Source organism: Colossoma macropomum, unplaced genomic scaffold (assembly GCF_904425465.1).
Source record: "Colossoma macropomum unplaced genomic scaffold, Colossoma_macropomum, whole genome shotgun sequence".
NCBI lineage: Eukaryota > Metazoa > Chordata > Actinopteri > Characiformes > Serrasalmidae > Colossoma > Colossoma macropomum.
Genome location: NW_023494784.1, coordinates 5853221 through 5874743, shown reverse-complemented (window position 1 = coordinate 5874743; position 21523 = coordinate 5853221). Strand labels below are relative to the sequence as shown.

Genomic DNA, 21523 nt, shown 5'->3' with positions numbered 1-21523 from the left:
CCTGTGCACGCAGGATGATGGACCCGGGACCTTCCAGTCCTGCGTCATGCCCAGAGACTGCCAGACATCTGAGTGGTCTTCATGGAGTCCGTGCTCAAAGACCTGCAGAGCGACCGACTTGTCACCAGGTTACCGGGTCAGAAGCCGAACCATAACGCAGCCTGTGATTGGTCGAGGGAAAGAATGTCCGGTCCTGGAAGAGAAGGAGGCTTGCAACATCATCGGGGATTTGCTTCCTAGATGTCCCAGGTATACAGCTATATCATTTATTATAGCTTACATTATAAACATCGTTTTTTAGGTTTGGTGTTCTAGAGCCAGTTATGTAAAAGATTTTGAAGAAACAACATGTGAAAGACCTTGCAACAAACACTGAGAGGTTCTAAAGAACAAGCCTCATTCACTGTTCTTAACTGTTCTTAAGAAGAAATTTCTTTTTAAAACCCACTTACGCAGATCTCACGATGATTCTGACACTATTCTTTACCAATGTTTCTTATTTAGGTAAGAATAGAATCTACACACTTTTATAGTGGCAGCAAGTGCATGAAGTGCCATTAGCGAGTGTGGAATAACAATGTAACACTCACATGGTTGCTGAGCTCTTCAAGTCTATTTTAGCTGCTTGCTGTAAGATACAGGCCATTGGAAACAAGTACAAAATACTCCTGTTTTTCACTCATGACTGGTCAGTTTCAGACTCAAAACATGATTGTGTGGTTTGGGTTAGGTTAGAGGTCGGCAACCCTAATGTTAAGAACAGCCATTTTGTCCTTTCGGCAAAAATGAAACCACCTTGGGAGCCACAACATTTTATATCCATTTTACCATCTTGTCTGTAAATATGTCTCAGTATGTGCTGATGTACTACAATAGACTAAAAAATATAAATGAAAACAGACTCACTTTGCTCTGCTTTAAGCTTTAGCTCAGCTATAGCCGCTTTTCTCACATCTCCGGCAGGAAACTTTTCCTCAAAAGTAGAACAGTTTATTGTAAAATGTCTCTCAACATTCGGCTTTTTATGAGGCTGAAATCGCCTCTCGTTCGCCAGCTTCTTGTTTGAATTTTCCCGTTCCACCTTGAATGGCGCCTGAGGTGCCAGAATGTAACTGCTGCACCATTTAAGGTGGAACGGGAGAAATCAAACAAGAAGCTGGCGATTAAGAGGCGACTTCAGCTTCATGACTTATTAGTGTTTGACTGTTTCCCGACGCAGTTTAAAGAGCTTTCGTACAGAATTTTGATGTATTCGGGTCAGTTTTGGACTCAATACATGAGTTAGGTCAGGTCGATTCATAACAAATTTTCTGTCAGAATTTATAACAATGTTCTGTCCAAAACTGACCCCACTTGAACCAAATCATCATCATTTGAGTCTAAAACTGACCCAAATGAAAAAAAAGTCTGTCCAAAACTGACCCAAACCACCTCTTCATGTTTTGAGCCCAGAATTGACAAAATGTTGTCCAAAACTGACTTGACCCAAATTATATCATCATGTTTTGAGATAATAGCCTTCATTAGAGTGCGGATCAAATATGAAACAATGTACAACAACATGCTAGTATATAATATTAGGCTATAATAAAATACTCAGCTGCCCAGTATTAGTTTAAATCCTGCTTTGATGAATGTTTTTGTCAAATAATGCTTCTGAACAGTGTTTCAAATATATTTTAGTCTGTATAAACAGTCCATACTGCACTGTTCTCACTCTGTGCTGATATAATGAGACGTTAGTTTCTCCTGTTTAATACTAAAGCTCTGTTTCAGAACATAGAACATGTTTTATAATGAACACATAATGCAGAAATATTTTGGATTAACTAAATTTGAATCATAATGGCATTAGCCTTTAGCTTCTTACAGTTCAGTTCACTCAGCACCTGAAAACGACACTGAAATGCAAGAGCAAACAACCAAACATTCACAAAGCCCTTAGTAAACAAGAACTGGAAGTGGTGATGGTGTAGTGATGCATGTAAAGAAGGAAAGACGGTTTTTGAAGAACAACTTAAGTCTGAAATGAAGAAATAAAGCATCTTTCAGAAGATTTAACACCGTGAATCGGCCCAGGATTATTCTCGGGAAGCTCTCATTGTAATAAATGAGAATGAAAGGTGAAGAAGCTAAAGCAGCGTGAAAGAGGTGGTCAATACTAAATGATTTGCCAGGCAATAATCAAGGGTTCGTTTTTTACGCCGTGGACAAATGCAGCGCAGCGTTCCTGCGAAGAAACCTGATTAATGAGACGGCGTGTTTGATAGATTACTTCAGACTGTTGTTCTATTAAAACCTGTTCTTTATTGCTTTCTGCATCATAACATTTTCTCAGAGTCGATGCATTTTCATTAGTGAGAGTTTTCAGCACAAAGCCCAGCAGATTTGTATCTTTGGGGGGGGCAGAACGAGCCCCCCGTCACAGGGTAATGAAAGGAGCGCTGCGGTGAGGTAAAGCTGCAGGTGTGCATGTTGTTGTGCAGGTACGTGTGGAGGAGCACGGCGTGGGGGGAGTGCAGCGTGGCTCCTCTTCTGGGGCAGCAGGAGCGCCGGCTGGGGGACAGTGATGCCCTGTGTGGGGGGGGCATCCAGACCAGAGAGACATACTGCATCCAGCTGACGGAGCACTCAGCCTTGGCCAATCACAGGAGAGACGGTAAAGTGTGTTGTTGAACACAATATATATATATATATATATATATATATATATATATATATATATATATATATATATATATATATCTTTACAATTATGAAAGTAATTAAAAGCCACATAAAAAGGAGAAACAGAAAACAGAAAAATATTTAAAGTAAAAAAAAAAGCTGATAATGAGACAACAGGAAATTGTAAAATTAGTTTTAAAAAGCATTTAAAAATCTAAATAAAGTAAATAAACTTTTTTTTTTTTTTTAGTTTTGAAATTGCTAACTGAAGATGTTCATATTCCCCAGTTTAGTAAACTCTACTCTAATACTCTAATGCCTGCTCACTGTTTTCTGAGGACTTTGATTACCTGGAACAGGTGACCGCCAGGTGACCACTGCGGTTTAGCAGAACCAGACCATACTGACGATTAATTAGCAAACGGAAGACATGGGTTTTCATTATTATCCGCTGGCCACGGGCAGTGCAGCCTGCTTCTGGTCACTGTGCTTATTTCGTGAGATAACAGATGGCTAATTTCAGAGAATGATAATCAGTTAATGTATTCAGCTCAGCCTCACTGTCTCTGCAGCTCTGATGGATTTGATTTTCGCTAGTGTGCAGTATTAGTGTTACCTACAATATCATCAATAACAGACGGCTGGAATGATGGATCTCCAATATATTCAGTTCCAAAGTGCACAGATGGAGAGTTGTTTGTCCTGCTGGAGTAAAAATCTAAAGAACAGATTAAAGACGCAGATTTCAGGGCTATGAAGCTCTAGTGTGGCATCATTCAGAGTGTTTGAAGTTTTAATTTATCTATCAAGTGCTGAAAATTAAACTTATGCTCTAAACGTCAATTTACAATTATGGATATTTGTTTTCACTTCCCGTATAAACATTGCCCTGGAGAGGTTTAAATGTCCAGTGCCCACCAGCAGGCCCAAAGTTTTATTACGCACTTCTTTAAACTAAGAATAGCTCAGCCAGTTTGCACTGAAGTCCCTGTAGTTACTGAATAATAAGCCTTAGTATGTAATAAGCTGTGTTTTTAAGGGTTAATGCTCTTAGGAAAGCTGCTTTGGAACAATGTTTGTTGCAGAGCCATTAAAACCAAACTGAGCTGAAGTTTGTGCCACACAGCTCTGGCCTAAGTAGTTTTTAGCCTTAAGAAGTTTTAAGAACACCCACTTCAAGTGGAAACGCAAAAGTTTTCAAAAGCAGTGTCTGAAACGCATTTATGCTCATTTAGAGAGCATTTGTGGAGTCACACACCCACACAGACATTAAGACAATGGAAGACGTTGATAAATCTGTTTTCTCCTCGTCCCTCATCCCTCTCTACTCTGTCATACTGATCCTTAACAAACAAAACCAAACCGAAGTGCTGCCATGTCTTAATCCGAGCACTATGTTCTTACCCTATGCACTATAGGCCTGGGACCACTTTCCAATAATTACAATCACAGCCACAATCAATAAGTAGAATTTACATAGCTTTCTTTCCATTTTGTATGCATGAGCGTTCTGTGCTCTGATCCATCTGAAACCCAAGTCCTTCATTTAGGGTGTATTTATACATGTAGTGTGGTCCTCTAGGTACAAATTAAAGCAAAAAAATATATATTGTTGTTAAAGATGTAAACAAAAGTAACAAACTTTTTTTCAGTTGTGAACAAAAATAAAATAAAAGTAACAAAAATGTGAATAATCTCAGTTGTGAACAAAAAAACCCAAAAGTAATAAAAGTAATAAAAAGCTTGTATAATCCAATTTATTAGTTGTAACAACAAACGTCTTCAGACCCTAATCCTCCATCATTTCTTCTGAAATGAAGGGTATTAATATTGAGTTTGTCCTGATGTTGGATGGTCAGTTCTGGATCAACTCATCCCAAAGGTACTGGATGGAGCTCCATCACTCCAGAAAACACAGTTCCACTGCTCCACAGCCCAATGCCGGGGGGCTTTATACCCCTCTAGCCCACGCTCGGCATTGGACATGGAGACCTTAGGCTCATGTCTGACTGCTCCAGAGCGTCCTATTCTGTTGGTCAGTGCTTTTCTGTAAAGATTACACTGTGATTAAGCTGTCAGCAGTCAGTGCCCAAAATGTCTGCATAATTCAGTAGGTGAGATGTAAACAGGCATGCAGAGTGGTTTGGTGTAAAATGGTTGATTGTAGAGACTCAGATGTTTTTACAGTGGTGGTGATAGGAGCCAGGGGTCGCCATGACTACAACACAGATATAACCATTTTATTTTACAATCCAGAACCACCAGTGAACCTAAACGAGTCTTCTGAGTTTATATGGAATGTTGATGATGGAAAATAGTGGAAAATCTGAAATAATAAGTTTTCTGTGAAAACTATTTTGCCTTCTCAAAACTATCATAAAAGTGTGTCTCAGTCATCAGGCAGTGAATTCATAACAATTTCTTGTAATAACTTCCTGTGAGGGAGCTTTTAGAGGTGGACGTCTGGTTCCGCTGCTGGTCTCGGCTTCTCAGCTGTGAGTCTTGCACCTCCAAAAGCAGCTGAAGCCAAAATATGGACATCCGAAAAGTGCCAAAGTGCTCATTATAAAGTTTCAGCTCCTGAATAAGGCCATGCTCCTTTCAGCTTTCAGCTAAAGGGATGTACCCGATGTCTGCATTTGCAGGATGCACCGTGCCCACTTTGTTTGAACAGTAAAAAAAATAAAATAATCTGAAAGTTCTGCAAAACTATGGACATCAAAATGTGTCATATCCAGTGAGCTATACTCATAAATCATAATGTGTTTCTAGGGAATATAAAAAAAGGTTATTAAATTATAGATAATTTCCTGTAATGATCTATTTTCAACAACAAGTTATTTGCCTCAAGATTTGGTCATCACTTTACGAATACAAGAAGTATATTTTTAAATATTCATTTAATTAAAAACTTCATTCTGAATATTAATTTTATGGGAGTTTCATTCTGGATGTTAATTTTATTAGAACTTCATTCTTGATGTCAATTTTAGTTTAACATACTTCTGCATATTAATTTTTATTATAACTTCATTTTGGATGTTAATTTTATTAGAACTTCATTCTGATATTAATTCCTTAGAACTCATTCTAATAGGCTGATTAAAGTTAATCCCTTAAGTGGCCAGCGTCCACTGGTGGGCCCAGAGGTTTATTTCAGATTTCTCCAATCTAAGAGCAGCTTAACCAGTTTGCACTAAAGTCTGTGTAGTTACTAAAGTTTCCAAAAAGTTGGGATGCTCTGCAACATGTAAATAAAAGCAGAATGCAGCGATGTGTGAATCATTCAAACCATATATTCAGTTGAAAATAGTACAAAGACAACATATCAAATGTTGAAACTGAAGTTTTTTTTGGTTTTTTTTGGGTTTTTTTTTAATATATGCCCATTTTGAATTTGATGCCAACAACACATTTTAAAAAAAATGGGACAGAGGCAACAAAATACAGGGGAACACTTTTGAAAACCACTGTTTTGCTGCATCCACAAATGTAAGTTAAAACTCTACCATGCAAAGGAGAAACCATTTCTAAACAGGATCCAGAAACACCACCAACTTCTCTGGGCCTGAGCTCATTTAATAGTCCAAGTGGTAAAGTGTCCTGTGGTCCAATGAATCAAAATTTTAAATTCTTTATAGGAATCATGGACACTGCCTCCTCTGGGACAACGAGGAGGGGGACCATCTGGCTTGTTATCAGCATGCAGTTCAAAAGCCTGCATCTGTGATGGTGTGGTGGGGCATTTCACATTTGTGAAGGCACCATTAATACTGAACAACATTTGCAGTTTTTGGCAACATATGCTGCCATCCAGACAACGTCAGGGAAGGCCTTGATTATTTCAGCAAGACAATGACAAACAACAGCATTGCTCTGTATTAAAAGAGTCTAAACAGGCTAAACTGGCCTGTCTGCAGTCCAGACCTGTCACCACTGAGAACATTAACAAAAATACGGCAAAGGAGACCCTGAAATGTTGAGCAGCTGAAATCCTATATCAAACAATAATGGGAAAACATTTCACTTTCAAAACTACAGCAGTGTCTCCTCAGTTTACAGAGTGCTGTTAATAGAGATAATGAACACAGTGGTAAACATGCCCCCATCCCAAACTTTTTGCAATGTGTTGCTGGCAAAAAATAGAAATATATTTTTCGAAATACAATAAATTTCTCAGTTTCAACACTTGATATGTTATATTTTACTATTTTAATTAAATATATGGTTTAAATGGTTTGCACATGAAAACATTGTTTTTATTTACATTTTGCACAACATCCCAACTTTTTTGGAAACAGGGTTGTAAGCCTCAGTATGCAATAATCCTGGGATTTTAAGAGGTCAGTGAGATTTTAAGTCATTCAAGAGTAACCAGAACTCAAAATAGCAAAGTATTGCCAGCTCAGTTAAAACTATTTAAAGTGATTGTGCTGTTAAGTTAACCTTACTTGCTGCAGAAGTGCAAATCACTGAAAATTAGAAAGTAACTATATCTCTAATATACAGTTATTTAAGATTGAACCTGTTAAAGCTGCACTGTGTAAGGGATTTTGGGATTTGGAGACCTCTCTGGTGGAAATGTGTAATTGCACATAATGTGTGGAGAAACATTTTGGAACATGGGTTGTGCGTCGGACCACTTCCCCAAGCAGATGAATCAGATGATTGAAAGAGAATTCAAAGAGAACTCAGTCTAAACTTGGTGAAGGAGCGTCTCTGAGGGTGTGAGTGAAATATCTACTGTTGTCATCACATCTTTATCAGTATGATGTTGATCTTGAGATCATTTGAGACCTAAACATTGAGCTTCTTTTTGAGTCTGTGTGTGTGACGTTAATACATAAAGACGTACGACGGTGTAAAAACTATGATGTCTTTAACTTTTAAACAATTATTTCAGGCTTTTTTTCACGCTCATCATTTTTTAGCCTGGTTTTACTCTCCTCACTTAGTTTTTCAACAAAAAACTTACATAGTGCATCTATAAGTAGCTGGTTTTTTTCGAGGCAGTAACTTTGCATGAATTGGTGCAGTGCTGAGAAAGTTTGTAGAGAAGTAGAAATGGATCTGAGGGTCACTGAGGTGCTTCATATCTAAAAAGGGAGGAGAATGAAGACAGACCGCATAAACAGGTCCGGCTGAGTGTTAAGGAATAAAAACGAGGGCTATTTTCGCTCAGCGCTGTTTGAGGATGAAGATCAATGTCCCTGTTTGCTCTGGACACAACCTGCCCCGCCTGCGCTGATGTAAACGGATCACTCGCCATGTTTCTGTCAAACTCTGCAAAGAGGAACACTCAGGAAACGAGGAGCAGAAGCAGCTGAAGCCTGTTGGGCTCTTTATTGCTGTCATATCTACAACTGTTTACGTTCTGAGTTTCGCTCCGTCTGACAGCGTTATGATAATGTTAATCTGTTCTGATTCTGACTCTCATTCCAATCGGTTCCTCTGCTCTCTGATCCAAACGGCTCGTTTAAGAGCCTCACTCAGCGGCGGGTTGGAGGACGTGAACTCAGAGAGGAGATTTCTTCAGCTCCTCTCAGATGTGTTTTTGCTCAGGATGAATTTCTGACCTTATCCGACTTCCCGCTGACCACTATTGATTTTTTTTTCTCTCTCTATCTCCTTTTTTCCTTTATTTCTTCTCTCTTTTGGTCTCTATCTGCCTCCTCTCCTTTCTCCCCCCCCCTCTCTCTCTCTCTCTCTCTCTGTTTCTTTCTTTCTTTCTGCTTTTCCTTCTTTATCTGCCCCCTCACTTTCTCTATTTTTGCTCTTTTCTCTATCCGTTTGTCTCTCTCTCTCTCTCTCTCTCTCTCTCCCTCTTTCTCTCTCTCTCTATCTCTTCTTTCTCTGCTTTTCTCTCTCTGTTCCTTTTTTCCTTATCTGCTCATCTCTCTTCGTGCTTTGTCTTTCTCCCTCTTCCTCTCTTCATCTATCCCCCACTCTCTCCCAATCTGTCCCTCTCTCTTTCTTTTATCTCTCCTGATCTCTCTCTCTCTCTTCATTTCTTTCCTTTATTCTTTTGTTATTTGTTCCTCCTGCTTTCTCTCTTTCTTCCTGTCCTGTCTCTTGTCCATATCTCTCTTTACTTTTTTCTCTCTTTCTTCTTCTTTTCCTTTTTGTCTCTTCCTCTTTCAACCTCTCTTCTTTTCTTTATTTCTGTCTGTTTCTTTGTTTCTTTTTTTTCCCTTTGATTCTGTCTCTCTCACTCTTTTCCCTATCACCTCTCTCTCTCCCCCCCTCTCTCTTCCTTTGATTCTGTCTCTCTCTCTCTCTCTCTCTCTCTCTCTCTCCCTCTCCAGTGTCCAGGCCAGTCAGTAGTGATCTCTGTGATGGACCGGTTCCTCTGGCGGTTCAGTTCTGTTCTCTGCGCTGTCCTCAGCCCTGCCTGCTCTCACTCTGGTCCTCTTGGGGATCCTGTCTCCACGACAACTGCATGGAGTCTCAGGGGAGGAAAGGTAGGAGAGAGAAAGTGTTCAGAACTCATAACTCTCACTCGCGGCATCCTCACTCTCAATCTCACTCTGAGACCCCTCACACTCGCGGCATCCTCACTCTCAATCTCACTCTGAGACCCCTCACACTCGCGGCATCCTCACTCTCAATCTCACTCTGAGACCCCCTCACTCTCAATCTCACTCTGAGACCCCTCACACTCGACGCATCCTCACTCTCAGACCCCTCACACTCGCCACATCCTCACTCTCAGACCCCCTCACACTCGCCACATCCTCACTCTCAATTTCACTCTGAGACTGCCTCACTCTCAATTTCACTCTGAGACCCCCTCACTCTCAATCTCACTCTGAGACCCCCTCACTCTCAATCTCACTCTCAGACCCCTCACACTCGCCACATCCTCACTCTCAGACCCCTCACACTCGTCGCATCCTCACTCTAAGACCCCTCACACTCGTCGCATCCTCACTCTCAGACCCCTCACACTCGTCGCATCCTCACTCTCAGACCCCTCACACTCGTCGCATCCTCACTCTCAGACCCCTCACACTCACTGCATCCTCACTCTCACACCCCTCACACTCACCGCATCCTCACTTTCAGACCCCTCACACTCACCGCATCCTCACTCTCAGACCCCTCACACTCACCGCATCCTCACTCTCAGACCCCTCACACTCGCCGCATCCTCACTCTCAGACCCCCTCACACTCACTGCATCCTCACTCTCAGACCCCTCACATTTACTGCATCCTCACTCTCAGACCCCCTCACACTCATCGCATCCTCACTCTCAGACCCCTCACACTCATCGCATCCTCACTCTCAGACCCCCTCACACTCATCGCATCCTCACTCTCAGACCCCTCACACTCATCGCATCCTCACTCTCAGACCCCTCACACTCGCCACATCCTCACTCTCAGACCCCTCACACTCACTGCATCCTCACTCTCAGACCCCCTCACACTCGAAGCATCCTCACTCTAAGACCCCTCACACTCACTGCATCCTCACTCTCAGACCCCCTCACACTCGAAGCATCCTCACTCTCAGACCCCTCACACTCACCGCATCCTCACTCTCAGACCCCTCACACTCGCCGCATCCTCACTCTCAGACCCCCTCACACTCACTGCATCCTCACTCTCAGACCCCTCACATTTACTGCATCCTCACTCTCAGACCCCCTCACACTCGAAGCATCCTCACTCTCAGACCCCTCACACTCGCCGCATCCTCACTCTCAGACCCCTCACACTCGCCGCATCCTCACTCTCAGACCCCCTCACACTCACTGCATCCTCACTCTCAGACCCCTCACATTTACTGCATCCTCACTCTCAGACCCCTCACACTCACTGCATCCTCACTCTCAGACCCCTCACATTTACTGCATCCTCACTCTCAGACCCCCTCACACTCGCCGCATCCTCACTCTCAGACCCCTCACACTCACCACATTCTCACTCTCAGACCCCTCACACTCGCCGCATCCTCACTCTAAGACCCCCTCACACTCGCCACATACTCACTCTCAGACCCCTCACACTCACTGCATCCTCACTCTAAGACCCCCTCACACTCGCCGCATCCTCACTCTCAGACCCCTCACATTTACTGCATCCTCACTCTAAGACCCCCTCACACTCGCCGCATCCTCACTCTCAGACCCCTCACACTCACTGCATCCTCACTCTCAGACCCCTCACACTCACTGCATCCTCACTCTCAGACCCCTCACATTTACTGCATCCTCACTCTAAGACCCCCTCACACTCGCCGCATCCTCACTCTCAGACCCCTCACACTCACTGCATCCTCACTCTCAGACCCCTCACATTTACTGCATCCTCACTCTAAGACCCCCTCACACTCGCCGCATCCTCACTCTCAGACCCCTCACACTCACTGCATCCTCACTCTCAGACCCCTCACACTCACTGCATCCTCACTCTCAGACCCCTCACATTTACTGCATCCTCACTCTAAGACCCCCTCACACTCGCCGCATCCTCACTCTCAGACCCCTCACACTCACTGCATCCTCACTCTCAGACCCCCTCACACTCACTGCATCCTCACTCTCAGACCCCTCACATTTACTGCATCCTCACTCTAAGACCCCCTCACACTCGCCGCATCCTCACTCTCAGACCCCTCACACTCACTGCATCCTCACTCTCAGATCCCCTCACACTCACCACATCCTCACACTCAGACCCCTCACACTCGCCATATCCTCACTCTTAATCTCACTCTGAGACCCCCTCACTCTCAATCTCACTCCGAGACCCCTCACTCTCAATCTCACTCTGAGACCCCCCCACTCTCGGATATTTCAACTAAATTTAAGATGTTTCACCAAGACATCCCTTTTGCAGTGTGATTGATGGAAGAGAACCTCAGCTGAATAAGCCAGACTGCGTTTATGTTCACAATCAGACTTTTAACATTTACACTTTACTTTCTAAATTTTATTGCAGTGTTTTTGGTTTTTATTCTAGCTGCCATCTCAGTGTATAAACATCATCAGCTATTCATCATTTTAATCAGCACTGAAATTCATAAGACATGTCTTTTAAATGACGTTCACTGTGAGTGATTTCTTTCTGGATTAAGTGTTGAAAAGACTGTTTCTCTTGTACAGTTGGTACAGATGTGTCTGGATTAGAGAGTAACTCAGAAGTAAAGTAATGAACAGTGAGCTTCCCTTTTCCAGGAAGTAATCAGTACAGTTAATCTCATTACAGTTTGAGAGAAGTAATTAGTCATTTGTAATGGATTTACTAACCCAACACTGGCTACCTATAAACTTGGACTAAAGTACAGACAGAATTCAGGCTTCAAGGTGGCTGCTACTGTTTTTAGCTCTGCTGTTTTTTATCACTGTAATAAATAAATAAAAAATAAATGAACTAATGAATAAATCCCAGCAAGTGAAAACATTAAATCTAGTGAATATGTGTAATATTGTTCATTATGAGTCTGTTGCAAGAATATTAGAAGCTTATTTCACTTATTTTTAGATTTTTTACCTTGGTTTTAGTCATTGTATTTTGTGAAAATGTTTTATTCCATTGGCAGATCATTTTTACTTGTTTTGAACATTATTTCATTAAAAAACTAAAATGATCTGCCAATGGAATTAAACCTTCACAAGATATAATTAATTAATACTTGAATTGCCAGTACATCTCCAGAATGCAATTTTTTTTCTATTTTTCCATTTATCTATCTATCTATCTATCTATATATATATATATATATATATATATATATATATATATATATATATATATATATATATATATATATAAAATCAACTAATTTCTATTCCACATTACGGAACATAACTGTACCATAATCCACTGAAATGATATGTTCTAAGCTGTACTGACTCCACACACCCCGTCTCGTCTCCAGGCTTTTATTTTACTGTTCTGTTTTAAAACATTCAGTTATGAAAAGTACAAATACGAACTTTTCACCTGGAAACACTTATTTAAGGTTCACAATCAGACCTTAAAACCACTGTTGGAGCTTTGAGGGAACATTTACACTGTTTGTACCTTGATGAATGAAAAATGTACCTGAACAGAACCTTCATTTCTGTCACGGCATAAAATGACTTACAGCAAGTAAATATGTTTAGAAATTAGTTGAATTATATTGTAACATTCCTGATCCCTCTTTATTTAACCCAATAAGAAATAAATAGGATGTTTTCACTTGCTAAGATATCATTTTTGCAGTGTTCATACACCAGACATCGTTGCTGATCGACTGTGTTGGGTAAATTGGGACCATTGTTTAAATTTGATTCATTTTCCTGCCAAAATATCACTGTAACGAGCTTTAGCTCCAGCTATTGTGGGGAGATATACAGCAATATCTCCTGAAAATGATCCTCCGAAGCCTGTATGTGAGTGGAGGAGCGTGATGCCTGCAGGCAGGACCAGGCTGAGGCTCGGCGTGTTCGGTGACTGACAGCTTTCCTGTCAGTGACGGGTATTTAAGGTGATAACCTGTCTGCTGTAAGTGCTGAGCTGGGGGTGGAATCCCCCATAAAGAAGCTTACAGCAGCCTGACTGACATCCCACAGTGTGCAGTTGGTGAAAGATGAACTGCTACAAGTCTAATCCCCACTTTATCATCTCCCTGTGGTCTCGTACTTCACCTGCACAGTTATCACCTGCGCTAACAAAAGCAGGCTGTCTTTTTGTTTGAATGATTTCTGACTCGTAGCTCATTGAAATAAGTGGAGAAAGTGTGTTGAAAGTACAGATTCTACAGTTTCAGTCCATAACGTGTTTATATGTAGAAGAGAGATTTTGCAGATTGGTAATAAGTGAGTAATAATATTGTGGTGTAGAGTTATGCTGCATTCACTTTTGTGTTGAAAAGTCGTTCCACATCTCATAGCGGTACGCGGCCGACAGTGGCATGAAGCTGTGCAGTTGTTGCCATGGTGACCGCGTTACTGGCAAAAATGGATGATTATCAGAGAGCAGCTTAAGCAGCGTATTGTTTATTTAAGGTGGAGAAAGGCAGGGGGACGCTGTGCACTCATTTTTGTTGTTCAGGTTCATCTGGAGTTCAGCAATGGGACGTCTGGCATCCATGGATCCCAAAAAATACACAGCCGGTTTATTCCATCGCTGCGGTCGACAGCAAAAGTTCGGAAAATTGATCTCTTGACGGAGCGTTCCACTCACAGCTAGAGATGCACCAATACCACTTTTTCCTTTCTAATATCGATATTGATACCTGATCCTTCAGTATCGGCCGATACCAAGTATAGATACTGATCCTAACTCTGTCTAAGCTTACTAACCTCTAAGTCCTGATATTTATGCAATTACATTTTTAATGTTTTGTTTTGGCAAAATCCCACGATCCTATCTGGATTAAGTGGTTAATGATGATGAATTAATATTTTGGCAAAATCTGTGTTCTGTATCACAAATAAAACACACTCAGCTTGGCTAGAAGGCATTTAGTGGTTGGATTATATTTTTTAGATGCTTAAGAAAACTTATTTTTGTTTCTTTACTGGTATTTAGTATTTACTATTATATAACAGTGAACAGATGAACCTGTGGTGTTTACACATCAGCACACAGCAGCTTCTCTGGCTAAAAAACAGAGCTGAGCTTTATATCCGAATTTCTCGAGCTGCATCTCTGAGCATCAGTTCAGTAAATATCACCGTCGTTCAGGCTGTCAGTATCAGTGACTTCCAATGTTTTTTCTGGCTTGGTTGAAGCAAAGGGCCATGAGACCCCACTGCTGAGTGATACAGCTGACCGACAGAGGTGCACTGCAGACAGGGCTAGTGGACGCACAGGCCAGGCTAGCAGACAGCTATGCCAAAGGCTAAATCAAGGCTAAAGGCTCATAAAATCATTACGTCAAGGACTGTAAGTGACCACACACCAATGTGGTGTTAAGTTCTGTCCACTGGTGCACACGCACACATCAGAAATTGCTTTGTGGTATCGGTCATAGGTATCAGTGACCCATCCCCATCACCGAGACTGCGTTTAAGTACCAGCATCAGCACCAGTACCCATACATTATTGGTAACGGTGCAACACTACTCACAGCTGCGGCCTGTGGAATGTCGCCGCTTGTGTCTCTATGGAAAACAATTAAATATCCAGTGAGATACACGTCATCTGCCTCTCACCGTGTGGAACTGGTGGATTCGTGTGTCCGTCTACATTCTGTGTGAAACTGACCGATGGACACTCAGGAAATCACTAAGGACTGACCATCACGCCGGAAACTCTTCATTCTTCATTCAGTCCACATTGGAGACTCATGTGAAATGGCGTGCAGAGAGTTTACAGCTGCTGATTTTTCCGAACATGTTGTGATATATTTAAGAGGATATGCACAAATCGAGAAAATGCCAGATGGTTAAACACATGAAAACCATCAGGAATAGCAGGGAGGTCACCACAAGCCTACACTACAGTAACATCCCAATAAATCTACAGTAAATACTCAGGGTGTGTTTTAGATAATCAGTTATCAGGGGAAACAGTAGCTCACAAAGTATTAATAGAAACTGGACAAAAGACCACATTTCTGTCCAGAATTCTGTTAGAAGTATCAACTTCAGAAATGTTAGCTGAGGAATTCTTTCAAGGCCATTTTGATTATGCAGCCAATTTCTGCTTGATAGCCATTCAATTTATTAAGAGTAGCTTTCAGATAGTACAACATAAGTTGATTAGGGCTGCATTGAAAATACCTCCTCATTCACATTTGGAAGCATCATTTTAAGCCACTGAACCTTCTTCCAGCAGAGAAAAGACTAAATGAAATTAAGCTACGATTTGCTCATTAAATTCTTAATTAGTCCCAAACTACCTACTTAACTGTTTTAACTTTGTAAGAGATCTTCACAACTTTGCAACTAGAGGGGGAGCAATAAATCAAATCTAATCACATTTGTCACATCACATTTATGCAGGTGTGAGGTGAAAATCTTAGGTGCATAGCCCCCTTGTAGTACTTAAATATGAAAATAAATAAAAAGTATATAAAATATACACATTATTATACACCAGTACTGCACCATTTCCAATGTACTCAAATTGTATACCCTTTAGATTTAACATAAAATACATTTCTCTATACAGCTACAGTAATGTGGAGTAAACTTCTTGCTTTTGTTAAAAAATTACAAGTTAAGAGTAGCTTAAATGTTGTTTTGAAGAAAAGCCTGCTAAACATGTGACACTGTGAATCAGCATTACTTTAATGGTTTTCTCTCACTGTTCTTGCCTGACTATTACAGTCTGTCATGTTGATGTCTTTTATAAGGACCACAGTGGAAACAAGCCTTACTGTATTTTTATCCTTGATAATTTTTTAAAAGCTTCTATATGAAAGTTCTATATGAAAGCAGTTTTATATATATATATATATATATATATATATATATATATATATATATATATATATATTATCTAATTGTCAAAAAAATCTTTAACTGAACCTGTTTCCCAACAACACACAAACACATATGCACATTCAAACCAATGAACTACAACATTAACCACATTAAATGTCCCTTTTAATGGGGAGTGTGCACCTACCATGAGCCTCCACACATGGCTCTCTGCATGGCCACACCGTCAGAGCCTCTATAGCAGGGAAAGCCAGTAGCTGGACACTACAATATAGTAATATTAGGCTAAGAAGTTGTACTAATCTAAAAATTACCTGCTTATTTTCTAGTTGTGAGTAAGCAATACATTAGTAATTGTAGTGGTAAGGAGTTAGTAATAAAATGGTAGAGTCATACTAACAAGCTCTACTAACTAGCTGATTTTATAGTTAATAAATAATAGGTTAATATATGTTAAGATAAAAACACTAATCTGACATCAGCAGTGTTATGTTAACAGTATAGCTGTGACAATAACTGCATTACCACAATATCATGGTCATGTGATGATACTGAGGTTATTACTGTCATCACCACTATTACGATTTTTATTTTTTTACTAGTGAAAGTTACAGGAAAACATATGGTGTGTGCACAATAATCACAATACTTAGTGCTATTATTTTACCATTTTTATAAGTTTTTATCACAAGTATGAACTTTTTTAACAACTACTAAATTAGCATATTATTTCTAGATAGAAACAACTTTGTTACAATGATATTAACATATTATTACTCACTTATTACTGATCTGTAAAGCGCTACTGATGTTTTATCACAATTTGAATTTGACAGAGTTATGGTTATGTGCACAGTCTTGTTTGGCAGAAAGAACAGCCATCCTTCAAATATTTTTTTCCTTTCTCATTTTTTGACATCAATATAAACATGGAATAAACCGGCTTTAAACTCTCCATATAGAATGTAAGTCAATTTTAAATGAATTCATGAACTAATTACATTTACATTAGTGAATAATGCAAACTGAACATGTAACAAAATGACAATAATACCTCCAGACATCTGAGGGCTTTAACATGCCACCAACACCAGAATGAAAACCTGCAAACCTTCAATTCTACTGTCAAATCTCCAGACAGAAGTTTGTGCTTTGGTTTTTGAAATGTTTTAAGAGCCCTTCACGGATTTCAGACTAGTCTGCCGGTTCTTTTGACTCATTGTTTAGTCAGCACCTGGGGCAGCTGCGAGGTGAATGACCTGTTTACTGAACATGTGCTCCGTCCCTACAGTCTTATTTTAGCAGCTCGGTTTATCTTGAACCCAGCAGAGCTGTGTTGTACTCAAAGGAAATCAGAGTGAATGGACAGCCTGCACACGTGTGAGAGCAGGAGCTATTACTGCCATTTAGTCCATCCATTCAGTCCGTCACGTTATTCACTTTTAGCAGCACATTGCGCTTTTCCAATCAGAATCACTTTATCAGCCTAGTGCACTCCTGCTCACCATCAGTCTGACGTTAGTGATTCAACTGCAGTCATTATTAGAGTTCATAATACAGTACACGTTTATAAAGATGGTTCTTTTAGGGTTTTTTCTATTGTTTTCTTTCAAGCTTTTAAAAAAAGAACAACACTTTTTGGTGCTATATAGAGCTATTTTCTAAACTAGTCTATATAGAACCATGTACAACACATTCTCCATCAATCTGAAGAAGTATTTCACCATGCAAAAGCATGTAAAGGTTCTAGATAGAACTCATGGTTCTAAATAGAACCATTTTCTTTAGCAAAGAACCCCCGAAAAACATCTTTTTTAAGAGTGTATTCCCTAAAGTATGTGTTTGAATCACAGTTGAATCGAATCATTGTTTAGAGATCTACTTGTCAGAGAATTTGGCAGGTTTTGTTCCTCAATGTTTCCAAGAACGATGCTGCATCAATGAACCAGTTTTTAAGGTTTATTTTTTTCAAAATACATCACGGAAACGAATGTTTTTTTGTTTTTTTTTGTTTTTTTTCTGACAAATTTTTCTTAATGACTTAGACTTAGACAGACTTTACTGTCATCCAAATTTACACCGTACAGTGCACATTAGAATGAAATTACGTTGCATAGGCTCAGAGTAGTTTAGGAGAATTATAAGTAATACAGTGTAGTGCAAAGTGCAATGTAGTGCAGAGTGTGGTGCATATGTAAACATATTTATGTCAACAGATAAATTTTAAATAAGTATATATACAAGAGGGTGTATTGCTCTGTAGCTCCCAGGTATGGAGTAATCAAAAAAAAGAATTGAAGCAGCATTTATTTAGAGTTCAGCAGTCTTATTGCATGTGGGAAGAAGCTGTTTTTGAACCTGGCTGTTCTGCTTCGAAGACTTCGGAACCTCTTTCCAGAGGCTAACAGCGAGAACAGTCCATGGTGGGGGTGGGAGGGGTCTCTGTTTATGTTCTGAGCTCTGGTCAGACAGCGACTTGTTGCAATGTCCTGTATGGGAGGAAGTGAAGTCCCAATAATTCTCTCTGCCTTTGTTTATCCAAGCGCTACTGCTACCATGATGCTTATTTCTGCTGGTGTCTACATGGAATTTGCAGCGCTAGCATCAAGCTATGGGTGGTGTGCATTCACTACCATTGCTAGCTCTAAAACACTAACGTTTAAAACTTGTAAGATGTACATGTTGCATAGTGTGGCATCTGACACAGCCTCCGCATGCCCATGCAAAGTGGCCTTGGGAGCAAGCCATACTCCTGGTTAACCCCCTAAATGGCCAGGGTCAATCGGCAGGCCCAAATTTTTATGACGCACTTCTATAATCTAACAATAGCTCAGCCAGTCTGCATTGAAGTCCCTGTAGTTACTGAATAATAAGCCTTAGTATGTAATAAACCAGGATTTTAAGAGGTAAAAAGGTCAGTGTGGTGTGACTGCTACCGTTGTTGTCACTGGGAGGTTTAATTTGTAGTTAATTAGAGAAATTGTCACTGACGAGGGAGGGTTGAAGTGTGTTAGTCTGTACCCTCCACAGATGTCATGTCCTGATATTACCCCCTCCCTGTGTTTCGTGTTGGAGTTAGCGCTGGTCTGGGCAGTTCTTGCTGCTGTTAAAGTGCCTGTTTAAAACAAAAAGCATTTGCCCATACGCCCAAATTTTCCATGTCTTCTTTTATGCCAGTGCTACAATATTCCTTACTTAGACTTCTTCAGTTTAATAAATTCTTTAGTAAATACTTAAACTTAGAGCATAACTTGGAATATTATTGGAGAAGCCTGTTAGCCACTTGCAAAGCAAAAATGCATTTGTACTCTGTAGCCCATGTGTACGAGTTACTATGTTTGGGACTCAGTAAAGAAGGATAATGCTTGTCCTAGGTTCGTGGGAGGGGTTTGAATCACTCACACTAATACAGGACTTGAACAGTGACATTTATTGTACACGACAATGAGTATTTAAGTCTTTGGCTTTGGCTTGGAAAATAAAAATAAAGAGTAAAATAAAGCTCTCTATATCAAAATAAAGGAATCAAACCATTTTTTTTTTCCTTTGTGTGTGTGTATCAAAGTCCATCTACCCGGGTAGTTTGTTATGAATGTATATCTTATCTGGTTCCAAAAAGTCTTGGATGCACTGAAGATGAAGTTCAGTCCGCTCGTATCGTAAGGTTCCAGGTCTCTTCGTTCAAGTCCAGGGCTAGGCTCACCATCCAAAATCGTCAGGACACAATCTGCGTTCGATAATGCAAACAATTACAAATTTCAACACAAAAAGAGAGGTGAAACTCAAATCTCGCTATGAGAATTCAGCAAAACCAACTACTGGCACAGTTCCAAGTAGCCTACGTGCACAACTGCACATGCATTTTAGCTCAATTAAAATTTCTGCATTCTCTACTTATAAAAGCAATCAAAATTTCCACAATTGTTCACTTAAACGTATCTACATGAATTAAACTGCAGCTGAAATAGACAGTTTACCAAGGATACAATTAAAATATTGTGTTTTTAACCACTCAATAGGCTTAACTTGCACATTTGCCAAGATAGCACTATGGACATAAAAGTAATGGGTTCAATGACTAACAATAAACAAACAAAAGGCAACTGGTAATCAAAGAATAATCTTGCATGAAAAATACAGCTCCGATTGGTTTTCTTAGCTTCCATTATCCTGAACTTAGGGTAACAACTGAACTCGTGAGTTAGCCATAGAAACAACATAAGGAAATCAACTCACCGGAGTTCTTGTGTTCAGTGGAATAATTCAGAAGTACATTCAAAAGCTTGATAAAATAGAAAGGTGCATAAATAACTCAATGTGTAAATTATTCCAGTATTTCACAGTTAACATTGGTTTTCTTTCCAGTTAACTCAACAGCCGGTTCTTAACACTTTGATGGAAAATGGAGACTCTCTCTTCTTTAGGCGGAGCCTCGTTCACTTAGCTGGTGACGCAAGAGCGCACCCTATTGGTTGGTTAGGATAAAAACTTTATTAAATAACCAGAATCATGTATAGGGGTTACAACTGCAAACCACAATTAAATACTTGTGTCCTTGCATTGCTTTGTGTAAAATGCTATAAGGCCTCTAATATGTATATTTATGGAAAGCAAAGAAACATCCTCAGCCCTGCTCTGTTCGTCCTGCTGTAGAGTGCGGTACACTGCTGAGCACAGTGTGAACAGTGGGGTGATGGTGATGATTTGGACAGGCAGACAGTGATCTGAGAGGAGAGTGAAGGAGGATTCTGGACTTTCCTCCTGAATAAACCTGAGAGTGGCGGTAAACTTGTTAATTATTGATGCCCACCGTCTCCACCAAATTGTTTGGAGCATCCAGGCACTGCTTGCATCGATTCTGCTGCTGGAAGTGTGGGTGTGAGTGTCAGTTTTAAGGCTCCTTGACATAGATTTTACACGTCTCTGGAGCTGGAATGGAGGGACAGAGCGCCGTACTTCCAAAAGAAATTCCATTAACTAGTGTTTTAATGAGAGCGCTGTCTAACCCATGGCTCAAAAATCTCCCATAGACGTTCAGCTGAGTTGAGATCTGGTAAGTTTGAAGGCCACAACATGTGATTTACATTGTTTTCATGCTCAATTATTCAGTGTAGCTTGGAGACTAGGATAGAAATGTTTCATCATAGAATAAAAGTGGTCAGTCAGAATGACTTTGTATCGAGTTGGACCCAAACCATGCCAGCTAAATGCCCCCCACATCATAACAGAGCGATGGACTCCCTAACTGTAGGGGTCAGTCATTCAGGCCTGTACTGTTCTCTTGGTGTACTTTGCACATGCGCTCTCCCACTGGTGGAGAACATGGTGAAGGATCTGACCAGATCACATCTCTGTAGACCAGTGCTGATGGGTTTTACACCACTGACCTCTCAGATGGTCATCGGTCTTTGTAATGTGGGGGTTATGACCTGCAGCTCTACTGTAATATCCCTCTCTGTGTAGTTGTGG

General features: G+C 40.4%; 1 protein-coding gene across 1 annotated transcript in view; it reads left to right on the top strand.

The window, feature by feature from the left end:
• The window catches only part of thsd7ba (thrombospondin, type I, domain containing 7Ba), a 333528-nt gene that overhangs the window by 101735 nt on the left and 210270 nt on the right, over positions 1-21523 (top strand). Inside the window, exons 5-7 of the mRNA XM_036576800.1 lie at positions 1-249; positions 2487-2659; positions 8973-9128. Of these exons, the coding sequence (XP_036432693.1) occupies positions 1-249; positions 2487-2659; positions 8973-9128 (578 nt within the window). The remainder of the gene's footprint in view (positions 250-2486; positions 2660-8972; positions 9129-21523) is intronic.